General features: G+C 36.3%; 2 protein-coding genes across 2 annotated transcripts in view; one reads left to right on the top strand and one right to left on the bottom strand.

Moving 5' to 3' along the window:
• The first annotated feature begins 585 nt into the window (after positions 1-585).
• LOC309390343 (protein SPO16 homolog) lies at positions 586-10,895 on the top strand. The gene is made up of 5 exons (XM_081949599.1): positions 586-696; positions 2,165-2,258; positions 4,188-4,356; positions 9,964-10,042; positions 10,757-10,895. Exons 1-5 carry the CDS (start codon positions 628-630, stop codon positions 10,868-10,870), a joined length of 525 nt encoding a protein of 174 aa, XP_081805725.1. The 5' UTR covers positions 586-627; the 3' UTR covers positions 10,871-10,895.
• Positions 10,889-17,308, bottom strand: part of GLMN (glomulin, FKBP associated protein) — a 35,394-nt gene continuing 28,974 nt past the window's right edge. Inside the window, 4 exon segments of the mRNA XM_081949581.1 lie at positions 10,889-12,220; positions 12,222-12,289; positions 12,404-12,489; positions 13,983-14,106. Of these exon segments, the coding sequence (XP_081805707.1) occupies positions 12,178-12,220; positions 12,222-12,289; positions 12,404-12,489; positions 13,983-14,106 (321 nt within the window). The 3' untranslated portion in view covers positions 10,889-12,177.

Raw genomic sequence — 17,308 nt, 5'->3', positions numbered from 1 at the left:
TCTTGTTTTTGTAAGTCAATTGATCTGGGAATGGACTGCATGCTTTTTATTTCCCCACTCGGTGGCATTTTCTTTGCTGCATGCCAGACCGAATGAACCTGGTGGATTTCTGCCTGTCATTACTGCTGCTGATAGTAAGAGGAGGCCTTTTTCTCATTGAGCTTCTACGTATGAATCCATTTAACCAGGCTCAGAAATAGTGATTATTCCCACATCATCCAGTGAACTTTAGGGACTAAACTATACTATAGTATAATCCCAGTCTTTGATTCATTTTACTGTGCCCCTTAACATCCTAATTGCAAGAGCAACATAGTCATGAGATATTATTAGTTAATCCACAAGAAGTTACCTTAATTCTGGATGTGCAAATGTTCTCTCTTTAAATAACACCACCACCTTGTTAAAATCCAGAGGAACATGCTCCTAAACAGATTTAAAATTGTGGCAGCGAGGATTTTTTTGTTTGTGTTGCTCGGCTTCTATAATTATTTTGGCAACTAAAAATAAGGATCACAACATATGCACATGCTCCTTACAACATATAAACAATATTTTTTACTATTTTTTCCAACAGTAGGTAACTTTAAGTGGGCTTGCATTCCGGGAATATTAGTGATTACCAAAATGTCTACAAGTTGTGGTCAAGAAAAAATACGATGGATTACTACAATCATTCTGAGTTCATCTTTCCAGGTAATATGTTATAAATGCTCTCACCAAAAGGCTGACAATTGGAAGGATTGCTTCTTCATAAACTTGTTACATAGAAACAGCAAAGCCAGACAACAAACGCTAATTTATAAAAGTCATGTTGGTGATGTTACTTCTCCTTCTCCGGCCCTCACATATGCTCATCAACATAATTTATTTTTATTTGTTTATTTCTGAGGAGGTGGTTTATGTCTAAATTAAGCCATGGGCTGCAGACACTCATCTTTGTTTCAGCTGTAATGCTTCTAATCCTATATGGAATCTCTAACCCAAGTATTATCAGATTGCCTATCCCAATGTTAGATGCAATTATGCTACTGGAACAAACAAATAACTATTGAAGAATGACATTATTGCTTCTATTTGGAGAGAAGAGAAGCAGCCACAGCTATTTAATATTTTAGAATAGTGGGTTATGTTTCCACGGCACACTAGACTATTCTTGCTACCTGACAAAGTTTATAATTTGTTTTTATTAATTGTGAATAGAGATGATGCTCACCTATGTGTTGTCTTTCTCTTCTTTTCTCTTGCAGACTCTTCCTTTAGTTAGCTAATAGCAATCAGACTACACATTGAATAGTCTAATGAGAAAGATGCAATGGAGAAAATTGCATAGAAATTTTTTATTTAGATTCTCTTTGCTTTAAAGGAGATTGATACATCTATGTTTATCTCTATTATTATTCCATTTATTTATTTACTTTGCATCCCGGTTATTTTTATAAATAACCCAAGATGGCAACATACCTAATACTTTTTAAAAGGCATTTCTGAATAGATAAGTAGAAAAAAATGAGAAAATGTAATTAGCCTATCTCAAGATGATAATACTTATGTAACACATCTATGTTTGCTTGCATGTTTTTAATGATATTGAATTCATTAGAAAGCTCAAAACAGCTCAGAATGAAAAAATGCTCCAACTTTTTAAATAAAACACTGCAACCTCACAGCATTTTATTTTAGTGGGCTGAAGGTGAAAATATATTTTTAAAACTAAAAAGTGTGGGAAAATTATTTTCTCATAAACCAAATAATTGAAGCACGGTATGAAGCATATTATTCAATTATACACTTTACTTCCACAGTGTGGAATTTTAGACAGTAATTTTGTTTACTTTTTAAAGTTAGAAAAAAATACCAGATAGATCTGATAACAGTCAGCTAACAAATCCAAATTATACTTTAATATGCAAAGGGAGCATGTCTCCCTACAAGAAAAGACAATATAATTAGTTTTATTCAATGATTGGAACATCCATAAACATTTTTTATCAGCTTTTGCAAACAGAGGGTTTGGCTAGACGAGCCTTGGATTGATCCGGCATAATAAAGATTGCAGGGTTTTTAGAATTAGTAGTTTTGTATATTAAAACTATTGTGAATAACAACCATTCTACTTAAGGGACAGAATATATTTTAATATATCATTTTGTTACTTATTTAGGATCATGAAATTTCAACAACCTTACAAAATCAGCAACACCGAGTTCGTTATTCAGATTCAGTGGAAGATGGATCTATTATTTTCTCACTTTCTGGTATATTACTATAGTAATTCATTTTTCATTTTTCCACCACAGCAACCCTATGAGGTGGTTTGGGTTGTGTAAGAGTAACTGGCCCCAAGTCAGCAGCTAGCTTTCATGCCTAAGGGAGATCTAGAATTCATGGTCCTCTGATTTCTAAGCCAGCTTCTTAATTGCTACACCAAAATGGCTGACTTTAAATGGGATAAATAATTAACAAGCATAAACCTAATGAAAAAAAGAAAGAAAAATGGGTACTTTATGCATTTTGAAACTACTCTCCATGAAATGGAAAGGATATAATAGATTAAAATGAAAACATACTGATCTCACGAGTGAAATTTATTCATACATTAAGTGAAAGTGTAGGTCTAATTACAGGCAGTCTTTAGTTAATGACCATTCATTCAGTGATTTTTCAGAGATACTTTGGCACTGAACAAGAGATACTTATAATCCATCCTCAAAGTTCCAGCTGTTCCAGCATGCCTGTGATCATGTGATTGCAATTTGAATGCTCGGAAAGTAGCTAGCACTTAAAATATTTGCAATGTTCCACAGTCATGTCATTGCCATTTGCAACCTTTCCTGCTAGCTATCCATAAGCAAAGTCGGTGGGTAAGCTGGCAGGGAAGGTTGCAAGTCACTCCTGTAAGTCTCTCCCTTTCTAACCACTCCTGAGGAACCTAGCTATGGAGTACAAGATCCAGGGATGTCATACTCCACAGCATGCGTCCTCTTGCAGCACTCTACTTACTCACACTCCATAACATGTGCCAACTTAGCCATGCTGATGCAGTACCATGGCAGCTATCTGCCCATCCTCCTTCCTGTCAGCACCATCACAACTGCCACCACTCTCAGCCAGGTTTGTATCGTGTCAAAGCAGCTACTTAGCCACCCACTAGCCTGCTTGCAAGCTGCCCAGGATTTGTGACTTCTTGCCAGCTTCCCCATTCACTATGCTTGTTGGAAGCTGACAAGAAGTCGTAAGTGGTTCCTTACTTAATCACTGTAATCATTTGATGACAGCAACAGGAATTGGTGGGATTACATCGCTAAGGGACTCAGTCATGTGACCTCACACTTTACAATACAATCATATTGCTTAGCGGCAGAAATTCCACTCCCAATTGCCATTGTTAAATGAGAACTACCCATATGAGTGAAGCAGGTACAATACAGTATGTCAGAAAGTAGTTGTTCTCATATAAATTATTGTGGATGCATATGAAAATATCAGTTCATAGATTCATGGACTAACATGCTATACTCCAGTGAATGATGAAAATATATTAAACATGAATTTTGAGAAAAATTACAAAACATTGTGAATGAATATGATCCAGTGTAAAAAGATTCCTCTGTTAGGTGACATGAATAGGAATGAGTTCAGTTCACAAAAAAAGTAATACGGACATTTAGAGACTCTAGAATGAGTAAACATTTCTGCTTAGAAAGAAGACATTATTTTGAATACATATATATGGGTGGTGTACATATAAATATATTAATGCAAACATCTGAAAAGAATGTTTTGAAAAGTATAAATGATTTGATTATTATTATAATAAAATAAATAATAATGAAATAATTAGTGAATAATACAAGATGAGGGGTTCTGAATTGGAAAAGCAGTTTTTCTGGGTTTTTTGGACCTTGCCAATTATCTTATGTTGCGTTAGTATTAGGACTGCTGCAAAAAACTTGCAAGATAAAATACGATCGTAAGAAATATTACCCAAAATGCCCACTGCCATTTTTTCATCTTTGTTTCTAGATCTATTTTCTTGGACTATCTATTAATCTTCAGTATTGTGGATTTAGGATGTAGCTTTATATAGATTTTTCAGTTTCAACAGCTGTATATACATCATATACTGTATGTGCTCTTTTAAATCAACAGTTAAGTATATTTAATAAAAAGTTCTTTTTGCTTAGGTGTTGCATTTTTGCTTGCCGACACTCAAGATTTGCTATTGACAAACAGCGAAGTCATTTTTGACAGAATAAAAAAGTTCATGACCATTCACAGAAATGGATTTTTACTTTTATCAGCTGCCCTTCATGGACCAAAAGAATGGGAAGTGATGTTCAGAATTCAACAGAGGTATAAAATAAATCAAAATTTGAAATTTGCTCTACTACTAATGGAAAATGGATATATCTATAGCATTTACTGACTCATACTATTTAAGATAACTTCTGTTCATTCAGTGAAAGCAAGCCAAATAATAAAAGCACTTTACATTATTAGATTGCAAGTTATAATATATAGACTCTCAATCATTTGGATCCTTTAGTCATAGCTGAGATTTGGGTACCACATAGAAATTGCATTTTTGTTCTTGTGGTTAACCTTTGGAGAGACCGCGATTGGGAAAATGCAAAATTTCTGGTCCTCCTTAGTCTCCCATTGACCACTGTAATCTTCTGGATGGTCTCTAAAGGATTTGGGCGGGATGGTACTGGTCTGCAGCGATTTCCCTCCTTTCTGAAGTTGTGTTGCCAGTTGGTGATGATGTGAGAGATCAGTCTAATCCTCAGGCCAAAGCATTGCCATGAAAGGGCTGGCTCAGTGGCTGAAACTGTTAAATGCCTTCAAGATAGATTTGGATCTGCGACCTAATAATTTCAGGGAAACTTCATCTCTGGCTCTGAGCAGTTTGCTCAGGGATGTCCTATCATCAAGTTCCTATAGGCTCATAGTTCCTACTTGAAGAGCAAGTGACAGCTGTGGCATGGAGGCTTTTGCACAGTTCTATCTAAATTGTGACCATTTATGGATCAGAAAGCCCTGTTCACAATCTTTCATGCCCTAAAGCAGTGATGGCGAACCTGTGGCACGCGGAGCCATTTGTCAGGGCACACGAGGCGCGCTGGCCAGCTGAGTTCACCTTTTTAAAAGCCATTTTTCGTGCTCCCCAGGCTCCAGAGGCTTTATAGGAGCCTGGGGAGGGCGAAAAGAGCCTTCCCGCCCCCCCGGAGGGCCTCCGGAGGCTTCAGGGACGATCCAGAGTCTTTCCTGAAGCCTTCGGAATGCTTAAAACAATCCTCCGAGCAAACTGATGTAAAAATGAGGGGTCACGCATTGTGCGTGCATGCGCACTGGGGGGTCACGCATTGCATTATGGGTGTGGCACGCCCGCACACGACCCCCCTGCACTCCCACCCCCTTGTGGCACGCGAGCCAAAAAAGGTTCGCCATCGCTGCCCTAAAGCTTCCTATTTGGACTACTGTAACAGATTCTGCGTTGATCTGCCCTTGGAGGAACATTTAGAATCGTGTGTGTGTGTGTGTGTGTCTGTGTGTGTCTGTGTGTGTGTGTGTAGGGTATTACTTCCTATCTTGAATGCTACATGTTTCCAGTGGCTTCTAGATGTGATTTGAAGTGCCACTTGCACTTTTAAAGCCTCATATGCTTTTTGTCTAAAGGTCTGCCTCCTGTATGCATCTGCCTGTTGAACCGGATCAAAGAGGGTTAATTCCCTACAGGTTCAGTACTTGACAAGAGTGTCCAAAGCAGATGTTTTCAGTAGCTTCTCTGCTTCTTTGGAACTCCCTCCCAGATGTAGGCATCTTTTGTATCTTTTACACTTTAACAAAGCTGAAGATTCCAAATATCCATTCCATCTTGCCCGGGGGATGGTGTGGATAGGGCATTTATATTTTCTACTTTTTATCTTTCTTGATTTTTTAATAAGTATTTGGGGTATCATTATTTTAAGAGTTGACATAGTTAGTTGCCTAGAGCATTCAGGTAGGGGTAATCAGTAAGATCTGCCATCACTCTTTCTCCCTCTTGAGCTTTCTGGAGATTGTGAAGACCTGCATAGAAAATTTAACAAATTAGCAGTTCCCAAATATATATTCATGTAAAGCAGGAGTCTGGTTTCAGTGAGATATACTACCAAGTAAATATTTACAAAACTTTCAGCATACATTTACCTATGTTTGACAATGGATGATCTTGTTTCCAATTAAGAAGCAATCAAAATGCATAGTATAAAATCCCGGATGACAAGAGGAGCATGCTATGAATATTACAGGAGCTGAACATATCCTGATGATGTTGCAAATTTGTGCTTAAATTTGTGGGTTGGAAAGCACGAAGAAATTCAACATTATCTTTTATTAGAAGTTTTTAAAATTAAGTTAGCAGCTAGCAAATTGTATTACAGCAACAGCTATATTTCCTAGGAAATTCAGGAATACTAATGTATACATATATGTGAAAATAAGGCATGCAGTTCCTTCCAAAAGGAAGGGAATATAATTTATTAGTTATTCTAGTTTAGAATATGGAAAGTTAGAGAAAAGGATAAGAAAGATATCATATGTACATAGCCAGCAGGACCATTCATATCTTCCCCAGGGCCTGAGAAGGATTCATAAGTTTCACTTTCTGCGTGGGGGTGATTTTTCTCTGCCGGCCGTTGCTGCGAGAGGTTTGGCCGGACATCAATTGTTTCATAATCTCTAAGAGTTTGGGAGTGAATTTGCTCTGGCAACGTGGAAAGCTTTGGTTTAGCCCCGAGCGTTTCATAATCTCTTGGAGATATTTGGGAACGTGCATAATCAGAAGTAAAAATGACTGACCTCTGTCCTGGAACGGTTCCCTCTTGTTGAAAAGTTTCCCCCACAGCAGATTCTTCTTTTGGCCCGGCTGTTGAAGAAATTTGGTGCTTTGGAAGCCAGCTTGAGAAATCCTCCACTTCTGTGTCAGAGGGAAGGGACCCCTAGGAATGTGCTTCATCTTTGCCTTTTTTCTTTTTCTTCCTCGGCATAGTTAATTAGGCTGGCCGCTTATCTCTTGAAGATAACTTGGAAGGAAAAGCCATAAATTACGACCATCCTCTCTGCTGCCATTTATTGTCAGGGGAAATTTCACCCTGAGCTAACGAGGTCTAGAATCGAAGGCTTTCCAAACAGCATATCTTCAGAAAAAGTGAAAATAAAAACCCGAGAACATGTTCTAATGAAAACAAGATTTAATATGAAAATAAAAATAAACAAATCTATCTAATTGTTACATTTTGGCAAGAGCAATTATCGTCCACCTTCTTGGCAGATGAACAGAAGATCAAAAAAAAAATCTCTGGAATGTGTGATGTATTATGAAACGTGTTAAGAAGCATGCGCAGTAAATCATTGCTGATAAGGGCCTATGACCTGCGCAGTAACTTTTTCAGTTCAGCTAGCAAACAATTAACGCGGTGACAATCTTCGCCTAATTTCAAGCCTCCATCCATGGTTCTATGCTAGCAAGAGTACAATCCCAAATCACCATTTTCATTGCAGCAGCTGGCATTTCTATATTTTTGTTGAAATGGAAGCAATTAGACATGCAAATGTAGTTCATAAAACAGTTCAAACACACAAGGTTTTCCAGGGCTTAATCTACTGTTATAAAACAGCTGTGAGTTTCACAGCTGAAAAGCAACACAGAAATATTTAAATTGATCTACATCAGCTCAAACTAAGTGGCCTGATATTATAGTGGATGAAAAGTAGGATGTATCTTCCGGAATAAATACTACTGCATAGAAGACTGGCCCTAGCAGAGATAATACAAATATGTATAAGGAATTTATTTTTGTATGCTTGTCAACTTGGCATTTTTATTTTATCACATTAGGTGTAACTTTTGTTTTGTTATCTCACTAGTATTGTGACTGGCAGAAGTTAAGGGACAGTCTACTTAAAATTCCATTTTACTTCAATTTCCTGATCCCTTTATTTAGAAATGTTGGAACTTAAACCATTGTAAAACCATGACATCCTTGCACTTGGTTCTTAATTATGATTCCCATTATAGAATGCATTGTTATTTGAAGAAACAAAATGTAATAGTACATGGCTTGTTACAGAATAATATAACCAAAACAATAGTCTGCTAGATTTAGGAAGCTTTAACATTGTTTCAGTAGAGGAAAGATAATGAAGCAGCAAAGGAAACTACAACTAATAGGTGAATATGCAGCTAGGGATGTTTATCCTCTATTTGCTTTAGGAGGGAAGAAAGAGTGTGGGTGACTATGCTATATAGCAAGGGTCTCCATCCTTGGCAACTTTTAAGACTCGTGGACTTCAATAGCCAGAATTCCACAGCAAGCATGGCTGGCTAGGAAATTCTGTGAATTGAAGTCCACAAGTCTTAATGTTGCCAAGGCTGGAAACTCTTCCTTTACAGGGTAACTCATAAATAATTGTGAAAGATTGGTGTCCATATTTGTTACTAACAGCAAGTACAAGGCCAATAATGGCAAAAGGAGTGGTACATATTCAGGGAAAATAATAATTTCCAGATAACATTTATCCTGAAAAAATGCAAGACTATGTCTTCTGTGATGCACTGGTCCAGGAATATACTAAACTATGAGTTCTAACTCACCATCTGACACTGATGGGGCTGCAGCAGGCCTGTCAAACTCCTGGCCCGCGGGCCAGATGTATCATGCACGGGCCACACCTATGCCCGGTTTAGCGATGGGAGAAAAAGTCCTGATATGTCACAGGACGCCACCGTGACGACGTAAGTTTGATACCCCTGGGCTAGAGCATAGGCCCGTGATGGCGAACCTATGGCACGCGTGCCACAAGTGGCACGCGGAGCCATTTGTCAGGGCACGCGAGGCACTGACCTGTCAGCTGGCCAGCGCGCATGCGCGCGCTGGCCAGCTGAGTTCACCTTTTTAAAAGCTATTTTTCGCCTTCCCCAGGCTCCAGAAGCTTTATAGGAGCCTGGGGAGGGCGAAAAGAGCCCCCCCGCCCCCCCAGAGGCTTCAGGGACTGTCCCTGAAGCCTTCGGAATGCTTAAAACCACCCTCCGAGCAAACCGGAAGTGACTTCCGGGTTGCTCGGAGGGTTGTTTTAAGCGTTCCGAAGGCTTCAGGGACTGTCCGAGGCTTCCCTGATGCCTTCAGAGCGCTTAAAACGACCCTCCGAGCAACCCGGAAGTCACTTCCGGTTTGCTCGGAGGATGGTTTTAAGCACTCCGAAGGCTTCAGGGAAGCCTCCGGACAGTCCCTGAAGCCTCCGGAGGGCCTCCAGGGGGTCGGGGGAGGCTCTTTTCGCCCTCCCCAAGCTCCTATAAAACCCCTGGAGCCTGGGGAGGGCAAAAAATGTAAAAATGGGGGAGGTCACGTGTTGTGTGCGCATGCACACTGGGGGGGGTCGCATGTTGCATTATGGGTGTGGCACGCCCGCACTCGACCCCCCTGCGCTCCCCCCACTTGTGGCACGCGAGCCAAAAAAGGTTCTCCATCACTGGCATAGGCTAACATTCAACATTGCCAGAACGATAGCATCCAACAATATAACTTTTTTTTTTTTTGCATGAATGTTTGTTCAATTTCTGACATCCCAACTCAAAAGGATCTCAGATCAAAGATCTAGGAGAGGATGGACACAAAAATGTTTGTCGTAGAATAGTCATGGGTTAAGGTGCACATATGCTTTTCAGTTTTCCAACAGATTGTATTTACTATACTAAAATGGAGGCAGGTGAACTAGTGTTTCATTTATTAAATAATCAGTAAAATAGCCTACTTCCCATTTTAAACATGTACATATCTACCTCCCACTATTTTAGCCAAGAAATATGAAGTCCCCAAATGTTACTATCATATACATTTATGTAATGTTATACTATTTTTATCTGTACTAGAAATGTAATGTACAAATAGATATTTATTTTAAAAATCTCTGCTTAAGATTTTTAGGCAGTAATTTACGAATAGTTCCAGTCCATAATAGTGCTGAAGCTGTTAAATTAATGTTGACCATAGCAAAGGTAAGTGCAGAATTTGTATTTTAAAAATTCTATGTCTATAGCAATATATAAATATAAATATTTACACTCAAATAGATTCATTTGTTATGCACTACTTTGAACATAACTGCATGGTTGCTGCCATAATAGAGATTTTCGATTTCAAGATAGCTTTTTCTTATAATATTAATTATAAATGCATCCAATCCAAAATTTCTTTAAAATGAAGAAAGACAAATAATACTAAGTCTTTACCCAATTATTTGGTTGGGCTGAGCATACACAAAATCTCATTGCCCTTTGTGTTCTATACTGCAATTGTCGGCTCTGCTTTTCCATAGATATTTTCAGTTCAATCTGCCATTCCCCCCTCCCTCCCAGAATGTCACCTGGTCATTTTGGATTGCAATCCAGCAGCCCAATTCAAAATCCATTTTGAGAGCAAGTCCCAAATTACTTCAACAGACCTTACTTCTCAAATGCCTATAAACATTGTGTTACAAGGATATTTTAATATATGCTTTTAAGAGCAGATAGTATTGAATTACTGGTATTTCTGTTTAGATCATATCAATACAAAATCAGAATTAAGACCAAGAGTTCAACCACTTGAAAAATGTTATTTGTAGAACTTTTGCTTGGATATTGGATGGTAAAATCTTCAAATCTTTCTCAACTGTTGATGACATAATACATAAATGATAACTATAACTAAAATATTTCTCTTATTGGAAGACTTCTTCAAAATCCTATCTGGACAACATTCACTACAGAATGCAAATGGCAAAGACACAGATTATAGAACAAAGCCCAGTTTGGAAAATGCTTCATCAGAGTCAATTGCACTGAAGTTAAACACCATCCAAATTATTCAAAAAATTGACCATGTTTATTTTGTGCTTTAAAAAAACATATCCACAAAAAAATCAACACCAGTCTGAAAATACACTTTAATAGATATGTTCAAAATTTTAAAAAAACTCTCTGTAGTTAGTTAGATGTTTATTCTCCAGTATAAAGAAAGAAATATTACCTTTATACATTTTCCTTTCAATAGTAAAAAGAAGGACAGATATAAACCACAAGCTTGTATATAAGGATCTCAATATCATCTAATTAATTTCAGGGGAGAATGGTCATTATTCAAAAGTATAGAAGAGCAGCTGATAGACATGATTCTAACTTTACAGTTTTACATCACAATAGTTGTTTACTCACTTCTATTTTTGCTTTTTGATAATTCTTATTCTGTATTTTAGCAATGTTATTTTTCTTCCTTTTGTATTACTGTACCCTGGGGACTTGTATCATATAGATTGAAATTTAAGTAACAGGAATCATTTTACCAACACATCTGTATATAAGCCTGTGACAAAAATAGGAATTAAATTATAAGCAGCTTTTGACAATCGATTCACTAGTATGAGACTTAATTCTATGGGATTAAATCCAGAACCAGCTGGATTCTGTTAATGGAAGAAGCCCTACTATTCATAGAACAAACTACAATCTAACTGAAACTTGTGTCTAGAAGGGGAAGGATCGAGAAAAAGCAAACAACTTTTGCCAATTATTTTCTACCCCTTCCATTGTGTTTCTCAAACTGCCCTGGAGAAAGTCACTAATTCTATGCATCTGATTTTCATGGGATTCAAGCAGAACAATAATTTTCCTCAATTTTTAATAATCCATCTAATCATTAATATTGTGAATAAAATTGATTGTACCAAGTAACATCTTTTGTAGTTCTTGCTTACTTTTATATTACTACTTTATTTCATAGTATGCCTTTATAAATAGGTAGTGTTACATAACATGTTAGTGTGAAACTACAGTGATAGATACCTGTGGTTCTGTCATTCAAAATATAGCAAGGGCACAATGTAATCCTGGGACTAACCTCTGAAGGTGTACGAGTGTAGCTTTGCTGGTCTTGTTGTATTTGGGTCTTTTCCCATGTAAGACTTTTCCTGTGTAAGATTCGGGTCTTTTCCCGTGTAAGATTTCCAATCTTACATGGGAAAAGACCCGAATACAACAAGACCAGCATATATATATATGTCTGTAATAATAATTATTTTGCATTTTTTTAAAAAAATTGGCATGTTATATTTCGGTGAGTCCAACTTGATAAGTGGAATACTGAAATAAAGATTTTATTTCACTCCAGTGGTTTCTTCAGTTGCAGCCTTTGTTTTCAATAAGTTCTTCTACCCTTGCCAGAACACTCTCCATTAAGTCAAATGTGAAAAGTGCAGAGTGAAGAGCCTGAAACAGATTGACATTATAAATTTAGAAGTATCTTGGGAATGCTGATGTATCAAATTCTTAAGTAAAAGGAGACACACTTTTTAATAGTTTCCCTAAAACCAAATTACTCACTTGAAGCTCCATGTCCTTTGTAATTCCTGACATCTTTGCTTTAGTTATCAATTGAGCACAGGTCTTTTTAGAACTGTGAGGCTCTGCTATGGAAAAGAATAAAATCTATTAATATTTAACACTCTGTAACATCACTTTGGCTTGAAATTCTCTATATTTAAGTATCCCTGCAGTCAATCTTACCTGGCATTCCTTAGAGGACAACTCTTAACATAGAGCTAGCATTCATTCATTCAGTTTCTATAGCCACCCATCTCAACCCAATGGAGGGCAAGTTGTTTGGTGTGATGTGATAATGGGTGATTGTAAGTGCTCCTTTTGGCATGGAAGTTGATCAGGTAACTCTGGGCTACTTATTATGTACATCATCTTGAATTTTACAAAATAAAGGCAAGTGTAAACCAATGATTGTACGTGCATACTATTTTTAAATTTTTTTGTTCAGTTGGTCATTTATCTATAACTCTGCACAGCATTTCCCCAGGAGTACATATAACAGTTTTTTTGAGTCCTTGTAAATTTACACTTGTGTATTCAATGAGAATAACTAGCCCCCTTGTTTTCTGTCAGCCTTTATTTAACTTGTTACTTTTGTTATTCATTGGCTGCTCACTCTATTAGACTCTTTTTAGTACTTTCCAACCATCAGTCTTCACTGATGTCTTAGCATTATGTGCTCCAAATATTTTAATTGCATTATTGTTGTTTCCAGTGAGCAGTTGGTGTTTTTACTACATCTGACATTGAATTAGTTGTTTTTGTTGTCCAAAATATTAATAGTTACCCTCGCAAAAAAACCTTCAGAGACTTGCAGAATCAACACTGACTCAAAGTTACGACCCAACATTATATTAGAGTATAAACTCTAATACTTTTAAATTCAAATTTGGAATATATAGTCCCAAAACAAAACAAAAACTGGTATCCAAGTATATGGTATCCTCCATACAGTGAACAGGTTAAAGGTATTGAGATAATAACCAAATTATAAATTCTTTCTGTTCCACAGAGTTACTGGGGATTAGCAATTTTATCATGCTGAAGTCAAGCATTATGCAAGACAACGAATATCTCTTTCCCATCTGGAAAATGTGTTTCACACTTTATATTGTGCAATGGACCATTAATAGAATTTAACACCAGACTTCTAATTGAGATATGTAATAAAAAATAGAATGCAAATCCTGTATTATTAGCTAAATAGCCAACTCACAAAAATACACAAAAACTATTCTGAACTATTTTTTAAAAAGTCACAGATTCCTGCTCTTCATAATGGAAAAGAATAGTTCTCTCTTATAGTGAAACATCACATTTAATGACATATCAGTACTTTTGCTTAAAGTCCAAATGTCTCTGGTTCAAACCTAAAATACATTATTAGGTCAAGATCCTTTTGAGGTTTTGGCCACCTCTATTTACATATGGAAAGGAGAAGTTTCACATACCCTCCTTAAATAGATTTATTACTCTATCTGTTACTTAAATTTCTCATAGTCCAAATATCTTAGTCTAAAGTGCAATATTCCTTTGTGCCTGTAGAAACTAAGACACACATAAAATAATGAAGTTAACTAACCTCTTTTATTTTCTTTCTTCCTTTTTATTTCTGCTTCATAGTGTGCTCTTGACATATTAAGTCCAGTGTGTAAAGGCTTCAAGAAATTTCTCTCTATCTTGTAAAGTTCTGTCCATACACAAGTCTCAGGGGAAAAAGGAAATATTAAATAAGATTAGTGGCACTATAATTTACAGTATAAGTCTTAATAAACATTTCCTTCAATGACATGATTTGCTGGTTTTAAAAAGAAAAGGAGTTAAGACCTAACCTGCATTGCTAAACTGCATTTTAATCCAGTGTCATAATGTAACATTTATTTTTATTCATAACTGAACTTCAGATTATCTTTTCACAGTTTTTGACATGTCTTCCACATCAGACCTGGAAAATTGTGACTCATTAAGCTGAGTGTAGCTCCCGTAATCACAGAATGCGCTATATCCATTACTAGATTAATGTAATAAAACTGATTTACCATTTCAGGTAGCAAGAACTGGATTCCTTTTCAATAATATTATTTTATTAAAGATATTAACTACAAATTCAAGTACATAATACAGAAACATTAACAATTTAAAAGTTCAGAAAAAGAGCAAAAAGAAGAAAAGTAAAAGCCTCCTCTTTAATTCCCAGAGAGCACAATCAATGTTAACAATTTATCACTATCTCTTAAAATACAACCAAACACCTCTTTATTACATACCTCACCCTATTCTCTATAAGCTCATCTCTAAAACCTCATCTTTTCATATAAATCAGCAAAAGTCTTTTTCAAATATATAGCAAAAGGGAGATTATAAAAGATTACTGTTGGCCTTAGAAAGTTGTAAACAGATTAAGGGCTCAGATGGACTTGATTTAAGATGCTGAAGTTAATTGAAAGGATTCTTTCTCCTGGGGAAATTTCCTTGTTTTTCTTGGGAAGCTGATATGATCCTTGAAAGTTGGATACTAGAGGGCAACAGATGGCTACCTCAAAAGAAATGTTTACTGAAGGGTTACAGTATATCTCTGAGTTATTTAACTCTATAATGGGATCAGAATGTTGAAAAGGAACAAACACCACTGAATAAAACTGAAATTGACTTACAAATGGCTTTGAAATTGTAGCTACAAGAAAGAGAAGGAAATAATGGATTTTCAAATGAAATTGGACAAAGATTTAAACATTTAAACGTTATACCAATAATAAATTAGAGCAGCAATGGGATTATTTTGTTTTATTTCATTTACAATAGAGATTTGCTGCAGTTGCCTCACTGGCATTACAAAAGGGAACTGACAAAGATAAGAAGAGACTAGGAGGAAACATGTTAGAACTTTCTATAAGGAATTTTAAAAAATGTTGAGAGAAAGAAAGATTGCAAAACTGATCTAGTTGATCAAGGTTAAACTAATGAATTGCTATTTCTGATTATGTTTAATGTTTTTTTCTGATTGGGGCTGGACTTTGATAATCTGAAGAGAGGAAGCAAGGGGAATCTGTTAGACTAGGAATGGAAAGATAAATATAAAAGGAAGAATTCAAACTGGGTGTAATAGACACAATTTCTAATTCTTATTTTGTTATTTCTGATAACACTTATTGGAACAGGAGATATGTTGAACTCTCGTCAGATCACTGATCTCAATGATTAACAGAACAGAAATATGCAGCCCGTAAAGTCAGTTGCCCCAACCATTTAGACCCAAGCTTTCTTTGGCGCCAAGTAGAAGAAACAGGAGTTACATTTAATTTACTGTACTGGATTATTACTTTATTGATGCCTTAATAACAAATAACTCAAATGAAAATTCTGCTTTAGGGCTATCGATGATCGATCCCCAATTTAGAAAACGGTCTGAATGTCATTAAACCATATCTGAGTGCATAAAGCCACCCATAAAATCCTGAAATCTTGTAATACAGGAAAATTTTGGGGCATAAATAAACTACAGCTGCTCCCTAAAATCACATCAATTGCGATTTTCCATTCTTGAAATCAAGTTAAGCTTAAGAAAGAAATTTTATAGATGTTATATTTCAAAACCAACCCCAAGTATATTTTATTATAAATGTTCTATTTGCAGTATTGAGAGGAAAAATGCACAGTGCAACAGAATGCATATTACTTTATTGACAAGTTCTCCCTTTTTTTTGTTTTGTGCAGTATTAACCTGCCATTTCCTAATTAATTAGATGTTTAGCCTCAAGTTGATATAGAACTCATTGGTGGTTTTGGAATAACTTCCTTTCTTCAGATTGAGCCTGACAAAGAACTAAATTAGCAATCCACATACCTCACCCCCATGATTAATGAATAATAATTGAACAACATAAACTCAGAGTACTGGGGGGGGGGGGCGAAATCCAATCAAAATTGGTTTCAAAATTTTAATATAAACTGTTCCCTTGATTATCACAAACCATTTGCCCATCATAATATACCAGCTGCATAAGGCAGAAGCTTTGAAAAAAAATACAGATCAATCATTATGAAAAGCTGCTGCCATCACTGAATATTAAGCTGGATAAGCATCATTATAAAAAAAGGATGCAAGATGGAATTGCTAAAGCAGCTGAGTCTTACCATATCATATAAAAATACTGAAGTAATTTCTATATAAATACAAACCTACCCACCCCTAAAAAAGCTATTTACCTACTATGCTTTATTTGTAAATATGTAAAAACTACCAGTGATCAGAAGTGAAATCTTATTTTTAAATTATTTTCCTTGACTTATAAGACTAAGAAAAAAAACATTTTGAATTATTTATTTATTTTTAAATTTCCCTGTCACCCCTTTCTTTCTGGATCCAGAATCTCTTAGGAATCTCCAGACACTCTTACTATGGAAAATCCTTTTATTTTCCATAGTAAAGTAGTGGTAAAACTACTACTAAGCAAGCCCTACATCTATTTAGGGATTTATCTCAGATGGAACCAACACTGCAACCCTTCGGCATTTTTGTTGGTAGTGACTGTTTCCCACTGTTTATGGGCTCAGCATGGCTCCCATAGAGGCTTTATATTTATCTTTGGCTATAGCTAAAAAAGCAGCTCCATATCTTTGATGTATTTTGTCTGATGACAGCATAGAAGATTAATGGAGGTTTCTTAGGTGCAGCAATGTGTAAGACCTTGAGTCAAGGCTAAAATTATGATAGCTGGAGGGAAAGAGAGGGAAGTATTGTTGCTAAACACAGGCTGGATAGGCAGCTGGAGCCAGCAAACCTGCCCAGACCCAGTCCCATTGGGATGGAGATGAGACCTGATATTTGTTTTCCCCCCGTTTTCCAAATAAAAATAAGATTAACCTTCTAGTAGACACAGGCTATCCAGCATGTGCTATTGAAATGAA

The sequence above is a fragment of the Natrix helvetica genome, assembly GCF_964273705.1.
Source record: "Natrix helvetica genome assembly, chromosome: 3".
In the NCBI taxonomy this organism is placed as follows: domain Eukaryota; kingdom Metazoa; phylum Chordata; class Lepidosauria; order Squamata; family Natricidae; genus Natrix; species Natrix helvetica.
Note: the sequence above shows the minus strand (reverse complement) of the source record. Positions and strands in the feature narration are given on the sequence as shown.